This window comes from Leptidea sinapis, chromosome 25, assembly GCF_905404315.1.
Source record: "Leptidea sinapis chromosome 25, ilLepSina1.1, whole genome shotgun sequence".
Classification (NCBI taxonomy): domain Eukaryota; kingdom Metazoa; phylum Arthropoda; class Insecta; order Lepidoptera; family Pieridae; genus Leptidea; species Leptidea sinapis.
This window is the reverse complement of record NC_066289.1, coordinates 7,962,096-7,976,860: the sequence shown is the minus strand read 5'-3', so window position 1 is coordinate 7,976,860 and position 14,765 is coordinate 7,962,096. Positions and strand designations below refer to the sequence as shown.

At 36.4% G+C, this 14,765-nt stretch overlaps 1 protein-coding gene across 3 annotated transcripts in view; it reads left to right on the top strand.

Moving 5' to 3' along the window:
- The window catches only part of LOC126972002 (protein disabled), a 61,072-nt gene extending 50,797 nt beyond the window's left edge, over window positions 1–10,275 (top strand). For all 3 annotated transcript variants that reach the window (XM_050818525.1, XM_050818528.1, XM_050818526.1), the window contains 6 exons: window positions 597–681; window positions 3,570–3,800; window positions 4,965–5,041; window positions 6,740–6,818; window positions 8,101–8,520; window positions 8,921–10,275. In XM_050818525.1, coding sequence (XP_050674482.1) covers window positions 597–681; window positions 3,570–3,800; window positions 4,965–5,041; window positions 6,740–6,818; window positions 8,101–8,520; window positions 8,921–9,299 — 1,271 coding nt within the window. In that variant the 3' untranslated portion in view covers window positions 9,300–10,275. The remainder of the gene's footprint in view (window positions 1–596; window positions 682–3,569; window positions 3,801–4,964; window positions 5,042–6,739; window positions 6,819–8,100; window positions 8,521–8,920) is intronic.
- The last annotated feature ends 4,490 nt before the right edge of the window (window positions 10,276–14,765 follow it).

Here is a 14,765-nt window from a genome sequence, read left to right as displayed (position 1 = left end):
CTACTAGATGTGATAACATGAGACACAAACTACTAGGTGTGATAACATGAGACACAAACTACTAGATGGAATAACATGAGTCACAAACTACTAGATGTGATAACATGAGTCACAAACTACTAGATGTGATAACATGAGACACAAACTACTAGATGGAATAACATGAGACACAAACAACACGAATTCAAAGTACGTTATTTTAAACTGCAATGCAATAATTTACTAAGTAAAAACTCGACTCGATTACTTTTGAAACTAATTTTAAGCTCTTAGACACTCGACTCTGTAACTTCAAGAACATACTACTAGAAGATGTGGAAACTATTCATCGTGATATAAATTATCCGACTCGATCACTAGATGTTACACAGATTTACTCGTTAAGTAACGTTTGGTAGTGTGATGCGATACAAACTCGTAAATAAATTTAAGATTTTTAATTATTTATATATCAAAAAGTTGTATAGTTATCGCGAACGAATATTAAGTTCATTTGTGTATGTTTGCAAGATAGTATTGTTATTGTTGTCATGGGTATGTCACCAAGTCTCAAGTTATCGCGAACGGGTATATAGTAAGTGTTTGTGTATTTCCAGTGGAGACATCTTCGTCATCCCGTGATGCGTCGCCATGGGAGGAGGAACCACCACGACACGGCGTGCGACGCGACAGGGACTCTAGGTTCATAGCTTTTTTTATGGTAACACTTGACAGAATCGAGCGAATACATTCGGACTTAACACTTTAATCCCTTAGATCAGAGATTATCAAACTTATTTCTTTTACCGCCCCCTTTGAAAATCAATTCAAATTCAAATATTTTTATTCTAAATAGGATTTAAAATCACTTATTGAACCTCAAAATCTACCACCCATTCAAAAGAGACTGCCTCAGACCTGAGAAGAATGGGCGCAAGAAACTCAGCGGGCTTTTTTTTTAATATAAAATATGGATTGCAATGTAATATCGTACAATAAACATTTATAATTAAAGAGCCTGAGGGTGTTCGCTTTATTCCCAGGCCGTGGTGTCATTAAGAAAATCGTTTATGCTACCTTTCCCACACAAACGTTTTTTAACAATTCTTTTAAATTTCGTAACACATTTGTTTTGTACATTTTCTGGGATCATGTGAAGCATATACATCGCCCAACAAAAGACTTACTAACTCGACCCAACCGAGTAGTAGGCATAACAAGTTTATGTTTGTTCCTCGTGTTAACATTATGAATGTCACAGTTTCTAGAAAATTCCTCAATGTGCTTATGAACATACAAAACATTATCGAAAATGTATTGAGAAGCAACAGTCAAAATGTTTATTTCTTTAATTTTTTCTCTTAATGATTCTCTAGGACCTAGGTTATAAATCGCGCGAATAGCCCTCTTCTGCAGCACAAAGATAGTATTAATATCGGCCGCACTGCCCCATAACAATATACCAAAGGATATAATACTATGAAAATAACTAAAGTATACTAATCTCGCCGTATATATGTCGCAATTGTTTTTTTAGCGCCCCAAATTTTTTATACACTCCTAGTACAAGTATTCCTAGTTTTATACCAACATACAGAACAGAAATATAAACTAATAAGGGCATCTCTGCACTCATACGGTTTAAATTCGTATTCGTGATTCTTCAAACAGGCCGTCATACAAATACGTAAATTCAGATCGTAAGTTTTACATGGATCCGTAAAATCACAGTTTAGTGCATAAACACCCTTATTCAAAATTTTAATTATAAGTATCTAAATGACATTACAAATAAACTATCGCCACCTTAACCACGCCAATGCCCCCCATTTTTTTTGGGCCCTTTAACGCCCCTCAGGCCTGTATCGCCCACAAGGGGGCGTTGTCGCCCACTTTGAGAAAGAGTGCCTTAGATTATTTATACGTCTAAATAGAATGTGACAGCTGTGAGAGCGTCAAAAAATTTAAGTTAACTTCTATTTTGAGCAATGCACGCACAATAACACAAAGTGACATGCAAATCGCGAGTGTAAGACGTAGCTTGTAACACACACTAAAGTAATAAGCCTGGCCTGTTTTTATCGATTGTCTTTTTTTTTATGGAATAGGAGGACAAACGAGCGTACGGGTCACGTGTTGTTAAGTGATCACCGTCGCCCACAATCTCTTGCAACACCAGAGGAATCACAAGAGCGTTGACGGCCTTTAAGGAAGGTTCACGCGCTTTTTTTGAAGGTACCCATGTCGTATCGTCCCGGAAACACCGCACAAGGAAGTTCATTCCACAGCTTTGTAGTACGAGGAAGAAAGCTCCTTGTAGACCGCACTGTGTAGATGATGATATCCTAATTTATGGCTTGTCGTGCGAAGGTGGAATTCGGCGGCAGGAATTAGGTTAAACAGCTCTTCGGAACACTCCCCGTGATAAAAGCGGTAGAAGACACACAAAGAAGCGACGTCTCTACGCAACGCCAAGTGATCCAGCCGTTCACAGGTCCCCGACAATTCGAGCTGCTCTGCGTTGCTCGCGGTCAAATGGATCGAGCTGATACTGGGGTGCGCCAGACCAGAGATGACAGGAATTCTCCATATGTGGCCGGACCTGCGCTTTGTACAGCGCTAGAATGTGGGCCGGCTTGAAGTATTGCCGTGCTATATTAATGACGCCCAGTTTGACTTGTCTTGTCTGTTGTCTAACAGCAAGATACTCTATGTAGACTTAAAACTTATCTAAGTTTAATCCATGTACTCCTTTTGACATATTAGTAATCGGCTTAAACTTTGCTAAACTTCTTTCAATCCCTCCGTGGGATGGCTTATTATTTTTTGTGTTCTATACAATACTGATTTGGAAAATAAGATTGAAATATTGAAATACAGATTCAAGATTGATGGCGGTTAACATATTTATTTAAGGAAAGACAAGAGCGTATATAATTTCTTTCTTTCTTCAAATTATAGACACATAATAACTGATAGCCATTTACAGGTTTTTATTATATAGAAATAATATTAGTATGTAGGTATGAGAACACCATTTTGCGACGAAAAAATGCTGCAAAAGATAAAAGGAATACTTAAAATATTAAGAAAAAGAGTAATGATACTTAAATAAAGTTATGGGTTATGTATGCGCTGCTTTGCCTTGGTAATTTTTGTAAAAAAGCATCAATCCTACTAATATTATAAATGTTAAAGTTTGTATGTTCGAACTTCTTTAACGCAAAATCTACTGAATAGATTTTGATGATACTTTAAAATAATATAGCTTACACACCAGAATAACAAATAGGCTATAATTTATAAAACTATAGTGTGAATTATAAAAAATATAAAAGAAGTGTGATTGTTACTATTGAGTACAACTAGCGCCATCTCTTATCTTAGGAAAAGATCAATATAATTTATATGGCAAAACAACGTTTGCCGGGTCAGCTAGTATCTAATAATTAGATTAGACATCGCCTATGTAAAGCGACCGTTATCCTCATATAAGTATTTTAATGTTAATGTGTACTCGCGTTTTTAACTAATGTATTTAAAACTGATATGACAAGTAATTATAAATATGGTTCGGCTTCAACTTGCAGGCAAAACTCGTCGGGTTCACGAGAATGCCTCGACTCTGGCAGCGGGAGGGAGAAAGATAAGAGAGAGAAACGAGAGCCGAGCAGAGAGAGGGAGAGGCGTGAAGTAAGCAGAGAGAGGAGGCATGACGTGAGCAGAGAACGTGCGTATGGGCGGGAGTACCGGCGGGACCGGGGGAAAGAGTACAGGGAGATTGAGAGGAGGAGAGGGCGCCACTTGTATGATGATGATGAGTGAGTTTTATTTTTAATTTTATGAGTTCAACAACAAAACATCTTAAATTTAAAATTAGTTTCAAAGTAAATCATTTTTATATGTTTCTGAAATATACTTATGATTTTAAAAAATTAACCATTATTATTATACAGTGAACAAAGATTCAAGAAACATTTAGATCACACTATCCGGAAGTGTTTTAAAATGCTCGATTTTATTTTCCGTAATACGAAAGTTTTTAGAAGTATTTTTCCACTCATACATAGATACTTTTCAACTCTGTTGTCAGATCTAATCAAGAATATAATTCAGCCGTTTGATTCCCATATATCACGAAAAATATACCACACGAATTGAATGAGTACGAATTAGTTACTTTCAATGTAATTTTTATTTGCCAATAAAATTTAACTGTAATGACAAACGCGTGTTGTCTAAGTTTATCAAAAATTCTACTAAAGTTCGTAACACATTATTCGCAGACATAACCCTTTGTTACCTTGTACATAATTAAATTATGTTTATTTTGATAAGAGGTCTATTTATTTAAATGATTAGGTCAAATCACTGGTTTGCCCTTATTGTAACTTATTATTATTATTGTTACTTTGAAAATTTATTTGAATTAGACGTTATATTGCGGAAATCCATGTATATCCAATTTTTTAAGTTATTTTGAGTGTAAATTCCGCTAATATTTGTCTTCAATCAATTCGACACGTGCTTCGCCTCTACATGAGGCAGCTTTAGGAGATGTTGACTCGTCAAATTCTGGCACGAGACTGAATAAATATTAACGAAATTTACTTAATTTAAACTAAAGATAACTCAATTGGATACTTATTGTAACCCTTTAAATAGTATGTTATGTGAAAGGTTTTTTTTTTATAAAAGTAAGGGACGAGACGAGCAGGACGTTCATCTGATGGTAATTGATACGCCGATAATTGAAATTCTGAGCGGCACTACAATTGCGCTCGTCATCTTGAGACATAAGATGTTAAGTCTCATTTGCCCAGTAATTTCACTAGCTACAGCGCCCTTCAGACCGAAACACAGTAATGTTTACACATTACTGCTTCACGGCAGGAACAGGCGCCGTTGTGGCACCCATAATCTAGCCGGCTTCCTGTGCAAAGGAGCCTCCCACTGGTTTATAATAACACAAGTGTTGTGTTAAGTTACAGTGACGGCTGCGGGTCGGGGCGATCGTCTCCGAGAGAGCAGCGCTGGTCTGAAAGCCGGTGGAGGAGAGACGGTAATTACGTCTGTTCTAATATTGGTTTTTGTATCTATAATGTGTCACAAACTTAAAGCTACGTACACTACCACCCCACACGAATAATAATAATAATATTGGCATTTACACAAATTGTCTTGCCCCAAACTATTCATATGCCTGTATAATAAAAACACTTCACTTGAATAGAATATATATTCAATTATTTCACTATAATCACAACTAACACTAAATAATTTATAACAATTGGGCAGTCGGGTGACCAGCTGCCAGCTCGTCTGATACTTTCGACTGTCCCAACAAGAATTGCCCAATAGCCGAGAGCAATTCGTAATAGTTACCCTACTACCAATCTTAATACAAAACTACCAACTTCATAATAAAGTGATATCACTACTAAGATTTTGCATGTGATTATATAATATTACAATTACTTAAAAATATATTAAATATAATGACTAAAACAATATAATATTAACAGGTTACTAAATATTCTATTAATATTATCATACCTGAATGTTGGTACTAGTTGGATCGCAAAGAGCCATAACAGTAGTTTGTAAGAAAACGATATATTTAATACGATATACTTACTTAAAACATACATAAATACAACAAGTTAGGATATCATCCCCACAATCTGAATGTGTGGCGGTCCTCCACAGTGCGGTTTTTTGTTAGCTTTCTTCCTCGTACTACAAAGCTGTGGAATGAACTTCCTTGTGCGGTGTTTCCGGGACGATACGACATGGTTACCTTCAAAAAAAGCGGGTACACCTTCCATAAAGGCCGGCAACGCTCTTGTCTTGCTCTTCCTCTGGTGTTGCAAGAGAATGTGGGCGGCGGTGATCACTTAACACCAAGTGACCCGTACGCTCGTATGTCCTCCTATTCCATAAAAAAAATCGCCTGTTTTCCAATAAGAGTGCTTACAGTAAGCGACGAATACGACAGAACATGCAGTCGTCAGTATGAATTAAACATTGTTACCAGTTTAATTGTTTCGTGGGTACTACATCTATTTTGGCTGTTTTCCTCTTCAATTGTGTGTTGTTATTAGTAAGGGTTCTACCACATCACCTTTCCGTCATGTTATAATGATGAACCACTCTTGAAAGCTATTCGGAGGCAAATTTCTACAGGCGCTGTTTTGGAACAGATCCTGACTGTAGAAATCGTTATTCTTGGCAATCGAACGACTCATCTCGACGATCATAATAGGAGATTTGTCCGCGATTTCGTTTAAGCAAATTATCATACTGTAATAAATACAAAAAATACTAAAATCAGTATGTAGCAAAATCATGATGTGGCATGAAAACACTTAAACACGTGCATTTTATTTCGTGAAGGTACTTGAGAGGTAATGCCTAAATACGAGTACCGAATCGCAAGCGAGCGAGTCGATACGACTGCGAAAGTCGCGGGCAGGCTCCGTCTAGCCGCAGAGTTGACTCACTGTAAGAAGTATAATTGAAACACTGTGAAATTATATTCTGATACAATTAAATACTGTCCAAAACGAATTCTCTGTACTAACAGCTCCTTGAGCAAATTTATTGAATAGCGGCATGAATCATCGACGATCGGCTTTACTCTTGCCTGCGTAGAGGGTTTTATCTCAAATATATTATATCTTGGAGTTTGTTAAGATGTTTCGTTTTATTTTCAATTCTTGACACATACATTTAACGGTATTGTTTTAATTTATTACAGACAGGAACTATGGGTCTCTGGGCTGGCGCGAGACTAGAAGAAGACATGAGATAAGACAGACTGAAGATAGTGACAGAAGGTATAATCTGTTTGACTCTGTCCGCTTAAATATATTTAACTCTTGTATAATTCAACGGTAACGGGAATCCTGTTGTCCGCTGTCTCATAAACCACGATAGTTAGAGAGATGAAATTTTAATACAGTGTGTATTGCCATTGCTGGTTGCTAGTTCGTAAATCCAAAATGGCCGCCATGCATATTTAAAAATAAAGTATTTAAAAGTAGAGTGATATTTCTAGTACGGAGTTGTTCGTGTGCAATTCGACTTGACCCAGACCGGCGTTTATAAATTTTTAATAAGTTAAAAAATATATCTGTTCGCGCGATTGATAATGTTTGGCTGTTGCCTTGTAATATTATTAATTATAATATTAGCTTCGTCTTGATCTGATATCGGCATTCATACAAATTATACTGTATTTTGTTATATTTTGTTGAAGCTTCCGAAATTTTAGCGCTCTGTTATATTTGCTGTTAGCTTAAGATATGGTATCTATATCCTTCAGTATCTTCAAGTAGTCGGTATCCGAGAATATTGATCCTCTATATAAAAATAATATTTTCCATTGACTTAATATAAACATATCACAGTTCAATTAAAATCTCAATTACCCAATGTCAATTAAAATTTATAATATGTTACCAGAACACTAAAAAGCAGAAAACGATATTAGAAAATTCATAAGCTCTTTGAATAAGTTACTTTAGAAAATAGGTAACTCTGCCCCTCTGTTCTTCATTACTGTGCCTTAGGAGGTGCTTGTGATAATTTAGTACATAGTAATTATTATGACGGGTACTCACGATATATATTTTATTAATTTTATGCATAGGCATTGCGATCCAATTACATTAGTCGTGGTCGCGGCAGAACTGCGAAGGCGGCGAGAAACTCTTGACACATTGTGACACATTGACAAACCATCCCAAGAGAGGATGGTTTTAGACTAGTGCAAACATGGAATCCCGTGGTCCTAGTAATTATGGACGTCGTCAGTAGTGTGTGTCGTGAATTAGGGAATCAAAGACCAAAACGAATTAGATGCCACGTGGACAGATTGATGTACTATTAGTGGCAAGTGTCAATGTGTCAAGAGTTTCTCGCCGCCTTCGCAGTTCTGCCGCGATTCATGCAGTTGGATCGAAATATCGGCTTCAAATTAAAGAAAACATATATCATGAGTACCCGTCATAATAATTACTAAGTTAGTCTAAAAACATACACTTTAGTACTTCAATTGTGTTTTTAGTTACTAAATCGCATGTGACGCAATTTAAATAAATAAAATAATTTGTTTAGATATGGTTCAACGTTGAATTGGCCAAGAAGAGCCGGCTCGCGTCATTTAGAGCGAGACCTCCGAGACTCTCGCGAGCAGCATCGAGACTCCGGTCGAGATTCGCGCGAACACCGGGACTCTGGTCGAGACTCACGCGAGCCCAGAGACTCGGGCAGAGATTCCGGCAGAGAGTCTCGCGACCCGAGAGACTCGGGCCGGGACTCTGGGAGGGATTCCCGCGACCCGAGAGATTCCGGCCGAGACTCGGGGCGGGACAATAAAGACAGGAGAAGACGGAGGGAGCCGACTCGGAGAGACTACAGGTTCTCCAACGACTTCTCGCCGAGGGAGAAGGAGCATTCGCCCTTTGATAATGATTACCAGGAAACGCCAGCCGTCGCTAAGAAACGGGCGCCTTATTCCAGTTTAGAGGGGACCAGGTGAGTTTGGATTAAGTGCCTGTGAATTTTGATTAAAAACGCATTTATGCTTTCAAAATTGATTCTAACCCTACCACCGCTTCGGAAACAAGTGGCGCTCTGAGAGAGAAGAAGTGTCGCAAGAAACTCTCTCAGCATTCTTTTTTACGCTCATTTTATTAACATATACATTTATTACTTATAATTACTACGACTGATATCATCTAAATTATAAACGAATGAACATCAAAATATTTTTTTTAGGTTTTGAATTTTCAAATGCTCTAAACTTTTTGTAGCCAGTGATGTCACTTTATTAGATCAGTGGTTTAGTATGTTCACAATGAAGTCATTAGGTAATCAAAAATATATTAAATGTAGAGGTTCCAATATTTTAATATATATGTTTAAATCTCAACAGGTTCGCATTTGAAGAAGACACGACAGCATCCCCGTTGTCGAGCAGCTCGGTCCGACGCGACGGCGACTCGCCCGCGACCCGCTTCCGGTTCGACTCCGACACGATGTCGCCCCGCTCTCTGTTCGAAGACGACTTCATCCACACGCACCCGCCCCGCCCGCGAACCGCGTCTATCGCCGAAGAAGAGGAGGGAGACATCCCCCCCCTCAGAACCAAACCCCCCGTCCATAAGGACATTAAGAAGTCCGACTCTGTGAATATATTCACGCGCGAGTCCGATCCGTTCGAGAATGATTCGTTCTTCGCTTGCACCGGCACAGACAGAGTTGCGAAGCGCGAGAACTGGCCCGGTGACTTTGTCGCTTTTGAAGATATATAACGATTTTATATCTAGGTGGCGCGCGCATCGCCGACCAACCTAAACCTGTTTCCCAATTGTAGACTGAAAAAAAAATAAAAGAAATTTCTTTATCTGAATTTATATAAAAAAGTTATTTATGTTCTTTGTTTAAATAGAGAAAAAATAAAAAGATTGCCACATCACTACTTCTGAGTCATATCGATAAGTACCTACCACTGCACTATCCGTATGTCACTAGCGCACCGACATAATTGACATTTTACATGTCAAACAACTTGTTTGACAAGCCGATGACCTGTCAAGTATGCAATGTAATATAAAAAAAAATACGTTTATTGCTGATGTTACTTTCATTGGATTTTTTTGGAACAAAAAATAACGCTTTTATTGCCTTACCTTGACATGTGTGTGTAAATAATTTGATACAAAAAAGAAATTATATTCTCAGTAGGTATAGTTTTAAGATTTTAATATTGTAATCACAATGTTTAAGCTTATTTTGTTCTCTGTGATATATTATGATAGTTTACAAATTCATGGAAACGTTTATAAAATAATAATTTGCCCAATATATTATAATATCACGTCAAAAAAAAATAGTGGCTGTGTTAGCCTCTAATTTCAGTAACAAAATGTGTACACGCGAGTGTAAGACGTAGCTGTCATGCACACTGCACTAAAAATAGAGGCTAACTGTTAGCCTCTATTTTCAGTAATAGTGTGTACACGCGAGTGTAAGAGGCTAACCGTTAGCCCCTATTTTCAGTAACAAAGTGTGTACACGCGAGTGTAAGACGTAGCTGTCATGCACACTGCACTGAAAATAGAGGCTAACTTTTAGCCTCTATTTTCAGTAACAAAGTGTGTACACGCGAGTGTAAGACGTAGCTGTCATGCACACTGCACTGAAAATAGAGGCTAACTGTTAGCCTCTATTTTCAGTAACAAAGTGTGTACACGCGAGTGTAAGACGTAGCTGTCATTCACACTGCACTGAAAATAGAGGCTAACTGTTAGCCTCTATTTTCAGTAACAAAGTGTGTACACGCGAGTGTAAGACGTAGCTGTCATTCACACTGCACTGAAAATAGAGGCTAACTGTTAGCCTCTATTTTCAGTAACAAAGTGTGTACACGCGAGTGTAAGACGTAGCTGTCATTCACACTGCACTGAAAATAGAGGCTAACTGTTAGCCACGCGAGTGTAAGACGTAGCTGTCATGCACACTAAAGTAAAAACCTGGCCTGTTGTCATTCGTCGCCTAGCAGCAAGAGGCTCTGTCTAGACTTATCAATTTGTCTAAGGTTGACAGTCTGATCTTTGCGAGTATACAAAATGATAACAACCAATTAACTGTTATTGTACCACAAGTGAATTAAAAAGTAATGAAATTGGTTTATTGTCGGTATATTTGTAGCTGAGTATTATACTAAATTTCTGACGACTTTTGAAATATTTAATAACAACTTAATCTTATTGATATTAGGGTTGAATGTTATTTACTATGCTAATATATATTATATTATACATTATGTGTTATTAATTAATGTGTTAATTGCTTATATAGCTTGTATAAATAGGTACTACCAATAATCTAAAAGACCGATTACCGATTGGTAAGATCGGGCGCGATTAAATTATCGTTGAAATACATATAGATCAATCTTCCGATAGACAAACTATTATAGAAGAGAATACAAAAAATATAAAATTGGCGCTAATTGTTAACAATTCGAATTTCGAATCTTCGCCAAAAATGAGTGAGCCATAGAGCGAGTTTCAATTTGACATGACATGGATAATTTTTTTTTATTTCATGAACATGGATGCTAGTCTTTCAGTCGGAATAATAAAATGGTTGACATGGATCAAGCGATTCTGTATTGATATATACAGAAGAAAACAGAGAAATAGACGGAAAATGTAATCGGTTTTACTAGAGATCGGCTGTTTACCGCTTAACGGCCGTTTTCAATATCCTATCTACCCTTAGTTTAACTTACTGGTAGACAAATCTATCCTTTTACGCTTACTCACATTTTAATAACCTATCGACACATAGCATTGGACTATATTGGACGATCTTGTCATTAAACGGTGATAGCAATATATCCGGAATTAGAGATACGCTATTGAAAACGGCCGTAAATCATTTATACTTCTAGATAGACTATGACAGCTGTGAAAACTACGATAAAAATTGAGTCAGAATCTCTCTCTTCTCTATTTGAGCAATGCACGCACACTAACACAAAGTGTCATACAAATCGCGAGTGTAAGTTGTCACGCACACTAACGTATTAAACCTGGCCTGTTGTCATAGGTTGTCTAAAAGCAAGAGACTATCTAGACGTATAAATTATCTATGGTTTACCGTATCGCCATGGATTACTGTGATTAGTGAATCTTGCCTGATTTTGCACTGTTTGTATGTTATTGGGCACAAATTTATATAATATAAGTGTATGGTAGGTATATATTTGCGAGATAATTTAATTATGCTTGGAAATTATTTCGTCACAGTTGAGAACAATGTAATATAATTTTCAACTAGTCTCTTGCCGAATTGTTTTGCAGCGTTCTCTATTTAAGTTATGAAAAAGACTGAGGTTAATTGAGGTTAACTGAGGTAAAAAAATAAAGATTCTTGCAAAACTTTACGACCACTAAGAAATACAAATCAGACATAAATAATAGTTTGCGACTAGACGGTATAAAATTGTTTTTATTTTTTACGAATTGCAAGAAAACTTTTTTTTATGAAGATAAGGGACGAGACGAGCAGGACGTCCAGCTGATGGTAACAGATACGCCCTGCCTATTACAATGCAGTGGCGCTTAAAATGATTGAAAAACGCAATAATTCTGAGCGGTACTTCAACTGCGCTCGTCGCCTTGAGACATAAGATGTTAAGTCTCATTTGCCCAATAATTAAACTAATATCTTATACTTTGTTTAGTACCCAGAACTATCATTTTTTTTTCTAATTGGTTGGCAATAGTTCATTTTTTTAATATCGTCATATAGAGCAAAAGCTTTGGCAGCTAATGTGCCGATTTTATCTGTTCCATCCCTTTGTGTCGAACTTTTTTTAAACGAGTTAAATTTCATATCAAGTATGATTTTTGTTTTTATTTATTTTTGCATACATTTACGTAAATACTTAAATGTATTAAATATCTTAACCGCAGTTACCATTTATTTATTGCTTCGTGTTTGTATACAATTATATTATTAGAAAATATTGTAATATAAATATTGATAATTATTAAGTGTTTATAATGTTATATTTATAAATTAAAAAGTAATTTTAATAACTAAATACTACGAACGAATCTTATCTGTATAAAATTTTTAGTATGATATATAATATACCTAAATAAGTGTTTATTAATCCGATTCTGTATAAAATGATGAAAATCTGTTAAATTCTACACTTTGACCTATTGAATGTTCTTCACTTAGATCATTCATACGTCTAGATAGACTATGACAGCTGTGAAAACGTCTAAAAAAATGTATTTAGAACTAACCTACATCTTTGAGCAATTCACGCACACTAATGCAAAGTGTCATACAAATCGCGAGTGTAAGACGTTGCTGGTCACGCACACTAAACTAATATTCGTGGCCTGTTTTTATCGGTTGTCTAACAGCAAGAGATTCTATCTAGACGTATAAATAATCTATGGTTCTTCTATTAACAAGCCCAATGCTCTAATTGGACGAACTTATTGACTTAATTTGCGATATGATGATGAAGACAATACACCCTTATTTTATAATTACCAAAAAAAACTGATTATCAATATGTACTAAACACATTTATAAACAAAAGAAAATCATTGACATAATATTTCAATGAGTTTAAGTTTCAAATCTATAAAGCGTACTTAGACTTAGCTCAGACTTTACTTATGTAACACTCAGCTAAGGGTAAGCTTTTATTTTATTAAATTATCTTTGATTTCGTTTTTATAGTCATTTGACAGCTGAAACTATGCTGAGCTTAAAAGCTAAGACAGCCCAATGCAAAAGTCAAGTTCGCGTTGTAAGTAAAGTCTGAACAAAGTCTAAGTACGCTTTATAGATCTCAACCCTATTGTGCATGCACTCACAGAAAAGAAAAGTATTCATAATATTCATATATAAAGGTTCCCCCACACAGGCACGTTATAGGTCGATAACATCGCATGCGTTATTGCGATATCTGTTTTCAGTACATTTTGTATTAGGATGGCCATGGAGTTACACAATGCTGCGATAATAATGTCGTAATGGAAGTAGGACGTTGCGTTTCTCCGTCCTGCGATATTCCGATATGAGTTCTAGAATGTTTTTCAAACGGCCGTACACACACCTGCAATAGTAACTTTAGTACTTGTAGGACGTTTGGTTTTATTGACAGATATATAGTTTAAGAGTGGTTACATGACTGTATGAGTGTCCTAAAAATTAAGAAATAATTCGATAATCATTTTTAAATAATGCGTATTTAAGCGAATGAACACACAAATACGCGCTGACTTGTTGCGAGTCTTGCTTGTATGTGCGTGTGCTGCCTTGACTTTTTTTGCATACCTGAGATGGTATAGTCCCGCGCGGCTCTCTCGTAAGAAATATGAGACGATAAAATAGCAGCTGTGTGCAAGAAATCGGGACACATTATCACAATAACGCATGCGATATTATCGACCTATAATAACGTGCCTGTGTGGGAGAGCCTTTAGACCGTGCTGTTCTCGTCCCCACCTATACTGTCACTGATAACCAATACGAAGTATTTTTTAATTTTTAGCGCGTAATTTTGTCTATAATTTGAGGCAGAGTTTGTGACATTTTAATAATATTTATGTTTACCTTCTTCAGAACTTGTGACTGTACAGTACAAATAAATCTGCCAGCTTATTAACAATCTTTTAACTGTCCTACATAATCTGGGCCTCTTTTTTGGTAATTTAAAACGAATGGTGTATGTGGTCATTACGTTATGGTTTATTATTTAGTGCATTTTAAAAGTGATTGTGAAGCATTTTTTTTTAGTTTATATTTGTTTTAATATATTTAATATTATGAGTTGTATTATGAGTTGATAATTCTATTGTGTGCAATGATACTCATGGCCTTTTCTGTTCTTTATACTTGTTTCTGTGATAGACGTGTTTGTTAAAAAATAATAAATTTCGAATTATTGTCGTGTAGAGTCCGTCTCACGAAAGAAGTACTGCGATCTATGTGGAAGTAATTATGTATCAATTTAATAAACAGATAAATTCTTAAAATTATAACATTATTGAAATTATAGCCGAATCAAAATAAGTAGATGCCAAAGAGTATAACATAATGACGAGGCTAGTAACATTCCTCGTCGTATGACCGTATAGCCGTGTCTGTAGAGGTGCGTACAGACTGGTGAAACGTATCATGGAATCATTCTACCTTTCATTGCATGTTCGCTGCAAGCATGTACGCCTAGCGCGCTC